The sequence below is a fragment of the Agelaius tricolor genome, unplaced genomic scaffold (genome assembly GCF_023055355.1).
Source record: "Agelaius tricolor isolate 1412-34295 unplaced genomic scaffold, bAgeTri1.0.p SCAF_16, whole genome shotgun sequence".
In the NCBI taxonomy this organism is placed as follows: domain Eukaryota; kingdom Metazoa; phylum Chordata; class Aves; order Passeriformes; family Icteridae; genus Agelaius; species Agelaius tricolor.
This window is the reverse complement of record NW_027269276.1, coordinates 5,950,292-5,963,115: the sequence shown is the minus strand read 5'-3', so window position 1 is coordinate 5,963,115 and position 12,824 is coordinate 5,950,292. Positions and strand designations below refer to the sequence as shown.

At 48.1% G+C, this 12,824-nt stretch overlaps 1 protein-coding gene across 3 annotated transcripts in view; it reads left to right on the top strand.

Annotated features, from left to right (window-relative positions):
* The window catches only part of CHD2 (chromodomain helicase DNA binding protein 2), an 85,378-nt gene extending 74,025 nt beyond the window's left edge, over nucleotides 1-11,353 (top strand). For all 3 annotated transcript variants that reach the window (XM_071441279.1, XM_071441278.1, XM_071441280.1), the window contains 9 exons: nucleotides 943-1,065; nucleotides 1,389-1,517; nucleotides 2,256-2,396; nucleotides 3,531-3,665; nucleotides 4,522-4,700; nucleotides 5,260-5,359; nucleotides 5,825-6,041; nucleotides 6,853-7,102; nucleotides 7,868-11,353. In XM_071441279.1, the coding sequence (XP_071297380.1) occupies nucleotides 943-1,065; nucleotides 1,389-1,517; nucleotides 2,256-2,396; nucleotides 3,531-3,665; nucleotides 4,522-4,700; nucleotides 5,260-5,359; nucleotides 5,825-6,041; nucleotides 6,853-7,102; nucleotides 7,868-8,201 (1,608 nt within the window). In that variant the 3' untranslated portion in view covers nucleotides 8,202-11,353. The remainder of the gene's footprint in view (nucleotides 1-942; nucleotides 1,066-1,388; nucleotides 1,518-2,255; nucleotides 2,397-3,530; nucleotides 3,666-4,521; nucleotides 4,701-5,259; nucleotides 5,360-5,824; nucleotides 6,042-6,852; nucleotides 7,103-7,867) is intronic.
* The last annotated feature ends 1,471 nt before the right edge of the window (nucleotides 11,354-12,824 follow it).

The window sequence follows — 12,824 nt, the reverse complement described above, 5'->3', positions numbered from 1 at the left end:
TTTTCACAGATTTGACACTGCTTATGTGAAGGCTGGTCCGTGTTAGCTTCGAGGGTATGGTTACACGACTGGGAATGGCAGCACAGCCAGCTGGAAAGCCTCCATCTAGTTCCTCTGTTCCTCAGTCATCCCCACAAGAACAGTTTACAGGCACCATGTTGAAATGATCTGGGTTAAAAATAATCCACCATCCGTTGTGTCAGTGTGGTGGAAAGAGTGTGGAAACTGCAGCACAGGGCTGAGGAGCACTGGGAGTCTCCACATCAGCTTTGCTGCCAGCCTGCAGCATTCCCCTGACATCCCTGCTGGTGCTTTTAGCAAAGATCAGGCTCTGCCTGAGAGCCCTCCATGTGTGGAGCTCAGGAAGGCATTTTGCAATGGAAACAGCTGCCTGAAACACGCCACCCATTTTCCAGTGAAGTATGAAGCAAACCTAGCTGGCAAGCTGAGCTATTTCCTCCACAAAGTGTCACCTTTCAGCCTTGTTTTCCACTAAGAATTGTGCATCTGTGCCCCTGCTGTAGCAATGTCTCAGGTTACCAGAGTGACTGGGCTGCTGTGACCAAGCTGCCACAAACAAATCTGAGGTGTCAAGGCGAGTGGACTCAGTTTTGCAACTCAAAGTCCCAAATATAGCTTGTAAAGGGTTTTTTTCCTTCAAGAGAACTCAGCAAGCTTGCAAGGCTGAGCAAGCCTTGGGATCCTTTAACTTGTGCAGGATTCCAAGGGGAGGGATGCTTGCTTGCTAGGAGCTTTGCCTTTGGCCAGACAGGGACAGGGAAAAGGAAGGCTTGAGCCTCCTTGTTCCCCCAGAAGGTGCAGCATCTTCTGCCCTTTGCTGGGTCTGGAAGGGCTGCTGCTAATGTGTAAATCTTTTGTCAAGCTTTGTGCCTACGGGTATATATATATATTTTTTTTTTTTCTTTTTCTGCTTTATCAAAGATCCTACCAGTTGAGACAGATAAGAAACCTCAGGGAAAACAGCTCCAGACCCGAGTTGATTATCTACTGAAACTGCTGAAAAAAGATCTGGACAAGAAAGAAAACATGAAAGATGGGGAAGAGGTGAGATGTGGCTGCTTGATTGTGAGGGTTTCAGGGGGAGTGGTTGGCTGATGGCAGGAGACACCCTGTGTTCCCAGGTCAGCAGATATAATTTCTATGAAGGAATATGGACTTATTGTCTGATTACATTGTGATAATACTCATTTAAATTATAATTAATAAGGGGCAGGTTATTACTGCTCTTACTGAAGGATTTGGGCTCATCAGGCTTCCTGCCAGCCTGCAGGACCTGCAGCTGTTTGCACAATGTTCAGGAGATGGGAATGGTCCTCAGGAAGTAGCTGTAGCTATTTGCTTTCCCTGACTTGTTCTGTTTTTACCAGGGCAAGCTAAAGAAGAGGAAACCACGAGTGAAGAAAGAGAACAAGGCTCCCAAAGTCAAAGATGAGCATGGGAATGAACTCTCCTCTCCTCGGCACTCAGACAACCAGTCAGAAGAGGGTGAAGTCAAGGTGGGTCAGCCTTGGTGAGAAGGGGCTTTTCCTTGGGCTCTGCTGTTACTGCCCAACCTCACCTTGGGAAATATTCCCAGCAAAGCCCCCAGAGTCAGAGGCACTAAGATTGAGTTCCCACAGGATTGGCAAACTCACAAAACCACCCATACAGCTATTGGTGTGAAAGAAGGACCTATCCCACCTATTCTTTTAGCTCAGTGCTTTAAGGGATTTGGGGCATCCCAGAATGGCCACAAACATCCACACATTGACTCAGGGGAAAGGTTGTCTCAGGACAAAGCCTGTTGCCCTTATAAAGGAGAGAAAGAAGAATTGTTTCCTTCTCCTTTTGGGCACGTCAGCCCGTGGTGAAGCTGGAGTTTACCAAGGTCATGCTGTTGCTTAGAAAATGTTCAGACTTTGAGTGGTTTGGCTTGCAGTCTGAGGCTTTTTGTTCGTGTGCTGATCAGTATCTACCTCAGGGGCTGATCGTTCTGGAGTGCAGCTGGCACAGGAGAGCAGGGCTGCTCTGCAGCTTGCCAGCTTGTCACAGAGTGGGGCTGCTCTGGTTTTCATACCCTTTTGTCACCTTTGGGGGGATGGCAGCTGCTTGAGCAGGGCTCGATGTCTGCATAAAGAGGTGTGAGGGTAAATCTGGATGGACCTCAAAAGTTGCCTGTGTTTTAAGGATGTTTTATGGAAGAAAATGTACATGAGGTGAGGGACTCCAACTTTGTGCTATGACTGATATTCTAGGAGGATGGCTTGGACAAGAGCCCAGTGAAAAAGAAACAGAAGAAGAAAGAGAACAAAGAGAACAAGGAAAAACAGACATCGTCTAAGAAAGAAAAGGAAAGCGATAAAGAGAAAAAGAAGACAAAAGACAAGAAAGAGAAGGTATGTGGTACTTACAGGAGCAGCATGATAGGGAAGACCCTGAGCAGGACAAACTGTGAGACTTTGGATTAGTTAAAGGCCCTGTGTGAAGAGACATCAATGAAGCACCATGGAGTGAGGGGGTATCCCTTTTTCAGCCCTTCTGAATGGCCATAAAAAGTAGAAAAGGCAATACGTCCTAAAGCTTCATGGAATGTGACCAAAACGGAAGAGATTTTTGTCAGGCTGCCTTTAAAGTACAGCTGTCCCTGTGACATGGGTATGGCCACAGAGCTGATGCTAAGGAAAGAGCCTGGAGCACTCAGATCAAAGTTCTGTCCAGCTGTGATTTATCATAGGGTTGGCAGGTCCTTGTCTGTATTCCCCTTTAATTTAAACTCACCCAAATGACCCAAGTGTCCACACCATCAAGACTGTAAGTTGTCATTGTCACTGTTCAAGACTCAACAGAATGAGTGTTTCAACATCACTGGTATGCTGGAGACTCAAATGTCTCTTGAATTTTGGGTACAACTGCCCTGAGGCTGGATGCAAATTGGAAGGGGGGTAAAAGCTTCCATAATAATGACCTGAAGTACCTGTCCAAGGAACAGGTATGTACTACATGCCCAGTGTGTTTTGACACTGAGGTCATAAGTGCAAACTAAGAAGTTTTGTTGCCTATGTAGGGGAAAGTTTGCTTTCCAGAGATTTTTGGAGTGGCTTTGACTGCAAGTAAGTAATATAGTTAAAAATGTACATGATCAGGCCATGATTTGAGAACTAGTGATAGCACATAAAATTGCAGATGCTTGTAGATATGAGACTACCCTGAGCTCTGTCCTTTGCAGGGGAGAGATACTCTTTATTTTAACCTCTCTTCCAAGTCTTCAACATTGGTTTCTCCCCATGAGCGTGAATATCGTATTCATGTCCAAACTGTTGGCTCTGACTTCTCCCTGCTCCCTCATGGATGACATAAAGCTAAACAGAGCCATTGCAGCTCAACAGTTGGAGATTTTGGGAAGAAAGTTGTAGGAACAGTGCCCAGGTTTAGCAAGTGCCAGTAACAACAGTGTGGAGGTTGTTAGCTGGGTCACTGGGGATCCTCCATCCTGGCTCATCGCGTGATGTGTGTAATTTGTCCTTGTAAAGCCTAAAGGTGGCGAGGCCAAATCTGGAAGTAAAGGGAAGAGATCACAGGGTCCTGTCCACATCACTGCAGGGAGTGAGCCAATCCCCATTGGAGAAGATGAGGATGATGATCTGGACCAAGAAACATTCAGCATAGTGAGTATTTTCCTTGGGAAATGGGAGGGCAGTGCTGAGAGCCCAGCGAAGTTACAGAACACCCTGTAGCCTTACGTTCCCTCTCTTGTAGAAGCCAAGGAGCCATTGAAGCTCTTTCAGGCAAGGAAATGCAGGGGAGTTTTGAGGGTGACCTTGTTGGAGGTGCAGAGCTGTGTAAATGCTCTCTCAGCAAACATGCCCACAAGGCTCATTGTAAAAATTGCCTTTTAGTCAAAGTTGTCATGGCAGATTCTCCTTGGCCGAAAAGTTCTCTCAATGCAATTTGAGAGAATTCTGTATTTGCTGGAGGTCCTGTGGGGTTTTTTGTCTTTTTCTTTAACTTTGCTTCTGTGATGCACAAAAGATCCAGGCAAGCAGTCAAAAACCCTGTCTGATTCCTTATCTGTGCGTGGTGTTGATGTGCCCAGGCTGAAAAACACGGTGCTTTCATTTCATGTCTGCTAGTTTTGGTAAAAGCAAGCATTAAAGTGACCAAAGATGGGATTGGACAGGATTGAATTCAGCAGTCTTTCAGCTGGAGTGGTTGGTTCAGTGTGTGGAGGCTTGGATTCACTTCCCTGCCTGCCACGGGATCTGTGCAAGCGCAGACCATGTGTGGTTACTGCTTGCAAAGCAAATTGTTCCCTCCTAAAAGGCAGGGGCAGTGGAGGTGGGGAAAATCTTGTCTTTTACTGATGATTGTCTGCAGCTTGTCTAACAATTTGCTATTTTATAGCCGATTTCTCCTTGCCTAATGGCCAGACAAAGCTAAATGAGCTTCTTTTCGATTAACGGGGCAATGATGTAGAGCCCTCCGCCAAATTAATCACATTCTTCTCTCTGTTGTTCTTTCAAGTGCAAGGAAAGGATGAGACCAGTCAAAAAAGCACTGAAGCAACTTGATAAGCCTGATAAGGGACTGACAGTCCAAGAACAGCTGGAGCACACACGCAACTGCCTCCTGAAAATCGGTGATCGCATCTCTGAGTGCCTTAAAGCCTACACTGACCAGGACCACATCAAGCTGTGGAGAAGGTGAGGGATCATTTTGTTTTCCTTAGCTGCTCTAGGATATTTTGAAATGGTAGTCAGAGGCTGCTGGTTTTTTTTTGTGGATGGATGTGCCATTTGCCTCTTACTTAACCTGTGAAATCTTGTGTTTTCTGGTCCACTCAGTCTACAGAATCACAGAATCATGGAATGGTTTGTGTTGGGAGGGACCTTAAAAATCACCCAGTTCCAACCCCCTGCCATGGGCAGGGACACAGGTCACTAGACCAGGTTGCTCAGAGCTCCATTCAGCCTGAACCTTGAACACTTCCAGGGATGGTCTTCCATCACCAGTCCCAAGCAAATGTTTTCTCTTCAAGTTGTCCTGGTTTCATTAAAATTGATTTCAAAGCTAAATCACACAAACCACTCCAAACCTCTTTATTTTACTTTGAAGAATGTGGTTCCAGCCCTCTTGATCATCCTGTTCTGAGCTGAGACTGTTTTCCAGAAAGGGTAGAAGGAATTTGATGTTGGTTTGGAAGTCATTGGCAGTTAAACTGCTGCTTGTAGCACTTAACAGAAAACGTTCATGTCCTTCTAGGAACCTATGGATATTTGTGTCAAAATTCACAGAATTTGATGCCAGAAAACTACACAAACTCTACAAGATGGCTCATAAGAAAAGATCACAGGAAGAGGAGGTGAGACCTGAAGTGCTTTCCCTTTGATTTCTGTCCTTAAAAGTTGCTGCACTGGAAGTACCAATTCTTTCTGCCTCTTACTGTGGGTGTTCTTTGTTGTTGGCACTGTGATTTGCTCAACATCTAAACAGTCTGATTGCATTTGCCTTCTTTTTCATGTGGCATTTCTGGTCACTTTGTCCTGGTGTCCTGACCAAGCAAAAGCATTGTTTGGTGTGGCATGTGATGTTCAGTTGCCTTGTGGAGTGAAAAGCCTGGGCGTGCTGCCCTGCAGAGATCAGGTATAGAAGCAGAGCTGCCAAACTGAGCCTGTCCTTCACCACGTTTGTGCCGTTCTTGAGCACAGAGTTGGCTCAACTCAAAGAGGCAGGAGAATCCAGAGCCTGGCAGACAAGGCCATTGCTCACAGTCCTGCTCTTCTGGTGGGAGAGCAGCTGAGCTGTATCCCTCTGTTCCACCTTGCAGGAGCAGAAGAAGAAGGAGGACATGTCCAGCATGAAGAAGCCGTTCCGCCCAGAGCCTTCCGGCTCCAGCCGTGATTCCGTGATGTCCCAGTCCCATGTGCCTCACAATCCTCACTCCCAGAAGATCCACATGCCCCCTTCCCACACCCAGCAGCAGATGCACGGCCACCCCCGGGACAACTATGGCCATCCAAACAAGAGACATTTCAGCAACACAGGTGAGCACTGGGAGGCCTGGAGAAACCTTCCCTTCTGACCTAATGCTCCTGGACACAAATCCTTCTGGGTGTGGCTGCTGAGGCAGAGTGGAAATCTTCCAGGGTAGAAATCCATTTTGATTTAGGTAGAATGGACATCTTTAAGTATGTAGCTTGCTGTGTAGTCTGACTGCAAAAGCCCAGGCTCAGAGAAACTGCTTCAGTGAAGGACAGAGATAAGGGGGGGGAGACAGAAGGTGATAGAGAGAGACAGAGACTGCTGTGAGAGCAGCTCAACCTGATCTAGGAATTCTTTCTGATAAAGAAGAGCTAGTGGCAAATGTCACGCAAAATTCGTAAAAATTAATATGTATGAACCTATTGTGAAATTATATGCATATGTATTTGAGAGGGGTATAAAAAGAGACCTGAAGTTCCCAGAGGTACGCATGTCATTTTAGGGGAATGATTCCCACATGTGCCCAGCACTGTAATAAACATACCGGCTTTACAACTTTCACAAAAGTTGTGGAGTTTTGTTTATCTCCGCTTAATACTGCTCAGGTTTAAAGGGGATGGGAGAGAACATGCACTGCCACTGTACTTACTGCTGGGCTAGAAAACGTGGTGATGTGGTGAGGAAAAGAATGTGAGTAAGATTTGTGAGGATGATAAAGAAATAGCGATAAAGAAATTCAAAGAATAAAATGGACCCACGTTGTTTAGGGAGGAGAAAGTTAAAGGAGTGTCAATAGCTAGTATTTCTTGGAGAATTCAGGGCAGTAAAACCAAATCATGACAGAGACTCAGAGGTGCTCTTTGCTCGCGGCAGACCGAGGAGACTGGCAGAGGGATCGAAAGTTCAACTACGGCGGCAACAGCAACCAGATGTGGGGCGGGGAGCGGCACCACCAGTACGAGCCGCACTGGTACAAGGACCACCACTACGGGGAGCGGCGGTCGCGCGGGGACCCCCACCGCAGCTCCGGCAACTACCGACCAAACAACCTGTCCCGCAAGAGGCCCTACGAGCAGTACAACAGCGACCGCGACCACCGCGGCCACCGCGACTACTACGACAGGTGAGCGACGGCCTGACTGGGTCTGCACGCGCAGGGGTCTGCTAAGGAAGGCAGAGCCTCCCCTGAAATGGAAAATGTAAACACCCTCCCTCCGAACTGGTGTAATTTTGAGATTAAGGCAAAGATACGGGAGCAGGAATAACAGTTTTTTGTTAGGGGAGGAAATGAAAAAAGTAAAATAAACAATGTAGTAATACAAAACAACACTGACAGGGTCAGAATATGACCCGACACCTTCTGGGTCAGGGTGTTGGCAGCAGTCCCATGAAATGGTGACTACAGCCCTCCTGCAGTGCCAGGTGTGGTTCTGTTGGAGCAGTGATGCTGTAGAAGGGTCTAGTCTTCCTCTGAAGGAGGGTAGTAGTACCTCCAGTGGTAGTGTAGATGAGCCTGGTCTTCCTCGGGAATCCAGTGGGAAAAAGTCTTCTCCTCTGGGAATCGAGAGGGAAAAAGGCTGCCTGTGGTGTTCCAGATCTCTGATTATATCCAGGTAGGAATGCTTGGCTCCTCCGCCTGGGCGGAGCATCTCCCAATGGGATGATGTAATTTTATCAGTCATACAGTGATACTCATGGCCATTAACAGAAGATATTTCCCAGAGGGAGGATTGGTTGTGGAAGAGATAAAGAAAAACTAAGAAGGTAACTAAGAAGGTAACTGCTCCACAGATAGGAATAGAATGCACACGCCCATTTCCAACCTAAGACATTGCCCTCACCTCAGTGGGCTTGGGGAGCTGATCTCTGTCCATTTTTCTCTGCACAGGCACCACCACGATTCCAAACGCCGGCGGTCCGAGGACTTCAGGCCTCAGAACTACCACCAGCAGGATTTCAGGCGGATGTCTGACCACAGGCCCCCCATGGGCTACCACGGCCAAGGACCCTCGGACCACTACCGGTCCTTCCACACAGATAAACTGGGCGATTACAAACAGCCCCTCCCTCCATCTCACCCTCCGGTGTCGGACCCTCGCTCGCCCCCCTCTCAGAAATCCCCCCACGATTCCAAATCACCTCTCGATCACAGGTCACCTCTGGATAGGTCATTGGAACAGAAAAACAATCCAGATTATAACTGGAACATTCGGAAAGCGTAAAGCGACGGAGAGGGCGAAGGGCACGCCCGAGATACTGGGATTGGTGCGACGGTGGCTGCTTTCTCCAAGCCAGCAACCAGAAACTCTGAACATGCTGCTATCATCTGGCTGGGTCAAGGAGGAATTTGGGGGAGTGGGTGAAGGAAGATTTTCCCTAGTTCTTGATTCTGGTTTAGATTCCCATTTCCTTTCCCTTTTTTTACCATTGAACTGTTCTGTCATGGAACCAGCCTTGCTGCCTCGTTTGTTGTTTTGTTTTTTGTTTTCCTCAGTCCAATGGACCCAAGGGAGTTTTTCCCCAGCCAGTGTTTCCTCAGAAGGAGAAGGCAGATTGATGCTGCTTAGGATGGTGCAGAAGGCTGTGTGCCTGCTCTGACTTGATGTTATGTGACAGATGCTGCTTTAGGGTCGGGATAAACTGGTTGGGCTGGGATTTGTGTGTCACCAGCATGGGGCAATGGGAGGATATGTTCAAGGAGGGACAGGAAAGTCCCTCAGCAGCCAAACTTGGTTGAAAGAGGGACTTGATGTCCCTGCAGAATGACTCCAAAGGTGCTGGAGCCGTGCTGGTGACAATTCATCACTTTCCTGGCTGTGTTATCATTTTCATGTCTTTATCCATTTCAAGAAACTGGCTCTGCTTTGATTGCTGTTGTGTCCCCTGCAACAGAAGAGGTGGGGGGATCTTCCTCCCATCTCCAGAGCTGGAACTGGCAAATCTTGACTCTGGGAGTAAGTGGGAGCTGAGAAAAAAAGGCCAACAAAAGGCTTAGTTCACTTCTAACCATCAGGAAAGAAATTGAGGTGAGAACATTATTTCCCAGTGGACAGGGCTCAGGAGTTCATAAGAAAACTCTTCTCTTCTGTCATGGGCAGCTTGAGTGGTCCAGGAACTAACAGATGCTGGCTGGGAGGTGCAAGATCAAAAGATGGCTCTGGGCATACTGGAACTCCTAATCTTCCTGCCACTAAAGTCTCTGGTCTTTGGGCAAATCATTTCTCTCTGTGCTTCACAAAGCAGTGATCACAAACCTTTGCTGTAAGTGAAAGGTAAGGGATGGTAGAGCAAAGTGAAATAGGAATATAGTGGAGTGATCACTGTTCAGGGAATGGTCACCTTCCTGCCACCTTTCCAGCAGTCAGCAGCGACTCTGAATTGCTAAAAGTACCTGCAATTACAGACCTTTTGTTTGTCTAAATTGGAAATGAACCTGAGGACTTAGCACCTCAGTGAGCAGGGACAGAATGAGGAATTCAGGACTGGTCTGTAAAGATCCTTGGAGCAAATGTCTTAAAGCCTAGCATGGCAGAGGAAAAAGAGGAATATGCAGCCCAGCTCAGTGAACTTCAGGGCAAACACTCCAAGCATTCAAACCACAGTATTTGATGCAAACCAGCATCCAGCCTGGACACTGGTGTGTTGAGGGGTTGGTTGTGCACATCCTGCTGGCCAGAAGCACCTTGGGTGATTATTTTTCAGGTTGGAGTTCCCTGGAGACCACAAAGGCTGCCCTGAGCATGGTGTCTGGGGCTGCATCACCACCCAGAGCTCAGTATTAAAGACCAGGCTGTTCCAGACTCCTGTTTGGCAGGGCACAGAAGCTGGGCCTCCTATTAAGATGCCAGTATTTGACTCTAATAAGCTGTGATGTCCCTTCCCCAAAGGACTGAGGGCAGATGGGTGTTCAGGGCTGGCTTCCTGACTCCAGGCAGTGCCTTGGAAGGTGCATGCAAACTGACACTAAAACTCCTCCATGCAGTGTGTGTCCCTGGAAATCTGCTGCCATCACTCCTCCCCATCCCGCTGCTCCAAGGGGACACACTGGAAGTGTTTTGTTCCCCTTTTGTTTTTATGTTGCAAGATTTCCACCGAATTCAGGGCAGTTTTGTTTCCTTAGGGGCACTTGCTGCCCTGATAAAGTGTTACACTTGTGTTTACCTGTGCAGGGTGAGGTGAAGGCAAGTCTTCCACAGTCCCCCTCAGAGGGGTGGGAGGTGTGGAGAGAGCACCTTTCCGTGGTGTTTCCCACTAAGCTGTGATTGCAGGCTGTGGTATTCAACAAAGAGGTCCTTTCTTTTCAGAGGTATTAGCTTTTAATGTGAAAATGGAGGCAGCAAAAAGAATTGCTGTTCTTGTCACGGTGCTGTCATGGTGGGAAGTCTGTGCCATACTCGTGTAGCAAAGGCAATACTGGCAACCAATGTGAGGGCTGGTGCAGGAGAGTCCCAGCAAGAGGCATTTTCTGTGTCGAGATACAGGGGTTTCTGCTCATCCCAGCATGAGGTAGGTTGGGATTTCCTTCTTGTGCAACAGCAAAAGCTTTACCCATATCCACTGGAGAGCTGTCCCCACTGTCACTTTAGCCTGATGTTGAAGTCACATCATGTCCACTCATGATGGGTGAATGTTTGCTGGGTTTGGCTTTAGTGAAGCTGGAGAAGGAGATTTGGGAGAAAGTCTTCCCTGAGCACACACACACACACACACTTATGCATTTTATGTCCCCTCAGCATAGGGACCATAACCAAACACAGTCACGGGGACAGGAGTGGGATCAGAGGGGACACATCCACAGCCATAAACTTCTCTGTGGTGTTTGTGACAGCATTGGTACAGCTCTCCCTTCCTAACCACCTGTGGGATTCCCTCCAGCCTCTTTGCAGAAAATAGCAGTAACTTGCTGGGGTTCAATTTAAAAAAAAAAAAAAAAAAAAAAGTTTTTCAGCCTGACCTCTTTGGAAATGGTGTAAAGTCATGAGTTCACATGGTGGAAATCCTGCAGACCAAAACTTGCTGTGGGGACAGGCGATGTGGTCCCAGCCAAAATGGACACGGAACCGAGTGCTGAAGTCCTTGTGTGAATGGTTTGTGATCCACACAAAAATATTTTTCTGCTTTCACCCGTTTCCTCCCCACCTCTGCCTCCCCTCTGGGGAGAGAAGGACTCTTACTGTAAAAATACGGACTTTTAAACCTGTTGACTAAAAACAGTAATTAATATTAATTTATATTTGTGAAAGAAATGCCACTGTCCTAGTGATTTCTGATGTAAATATGTTGTTTATATAGTATGTATGAAATTTTCCTACATTGTAAAACTGCTGTACTTTTGATTCTTGTATATTAAAAAGTGTTACTGAGATTTTCAGAAGGGCCCCAGTGTGATGTCTCTGGCGGGTCCTGTGGCAGGTCTGGGGGCTGGTTTAGGATCACAGGGCCCTTTCCTGCCAGCCACAGCCAAGCCACCATGGATATTTTCACTGTGCAGGAATAAGCATGTTCTGCTTGGCTGTTTTTCCACAGTTTCACAGTCTGTGGTGATAGAGACTTGGAAGCTTCTTCAGATGGGAATTTCCAGCTGATCAGAAGGAGCTGTACATTCTCTAACCCAGACCCACCAGGATTTCACTGGGATGATACTGATGATGATGTGTTTATCCCACCTCCACGTTTTATGGATCTCTGAGGATGTGTAAATTTTCTTTTTTACATTTTCTGGGGAGAATTCCCCTTTCTCTGGGAGAAGTGTTGCTCCTGCTGCCATCAGTGAGTTCCCCTGTCTGTTCCCAGCCCCTCCTGGGCAGGATGTGCCTCTCCCCAGGTGGGATGTGATGGCATCCAGTGGCTGCTTTGGTTTGGTCTTTACCCTCCACTGCTCACACTGAGGCCCACACAGAGCAGGGACTGGAGCCATTTCTCCCAAGTTATAAAAGCTCATTGTAAAAAGCACTTTTCACACCTGTGGCCACTGGGTCCAGCCCTTCCCAGTCTCTCTGCTGCTGAGCCAAGTTTCAGCCAAGAGTGAAATTTCACAGCTGAGTTATATGCTCCTGAAAAATGGATTTCCTAATGGAAAGAGTGACTGGCTGTTGGCCATGGGGCTCAGCTGCAGGGAGGCACAGGGGCTCAGGGAGCTGGGCTGCCTGTTACGTGCCTGGGGGAATCTACCTGAGGCTTTTAAACTTTTTAAAAGTTTAAATGTTTTTATTTTGATTTAAGCAGGCAGGTAAGGATGTGAGCACCCTGATGCCAGGTGTCTCCCCCAGCCCTGCCTTGCACCCACCCCAGTGAGGGGACAGGGCTGTGCTTCACAGAGGGGCAGACCCTCTAGAGGGAGCCGGTTCCTAGCAAAAAGCTCATTTTTGGTGAGCAGCATCACTCTGCAGTTGTGGCTGCTCCTGCACAGCTGGCCCTGCCTCACCCCAAGCACTCAGAGCCCAAGACAGTGGCCAAAGGCCAGGGGATGGGCAGGCAGAGCCAAAGTGGGGCTGGAAACCCACCCCAGGCCCCAGGTGGTGGCACTTGAGCTGCTGCCCTTCACAGAGGATGGGATGGGACCCTGGATCCCTCAGGGGCTGCCCCCTGAGCAGCCCTGAACGTGGTCTGGAGAGCAATCTGAACCTCTCCCAGGTGCCACAAGGCCACCACTGCCACCACCAATGTCCCTGCACATCCCCCCTTACCTCCTGGGGATGATTTACTGCCTTGTGTGGTTAATGGGGACGGGGCATCCGTGTGCATCAGGGGTCACCATTCCCTCACATCAGCACTTTGTGCCACTGGAACCTGCAGGGGCTGCCAGCTCACTGTCCCAGGCTGGACAGCAGGGCACCATTGGTGAC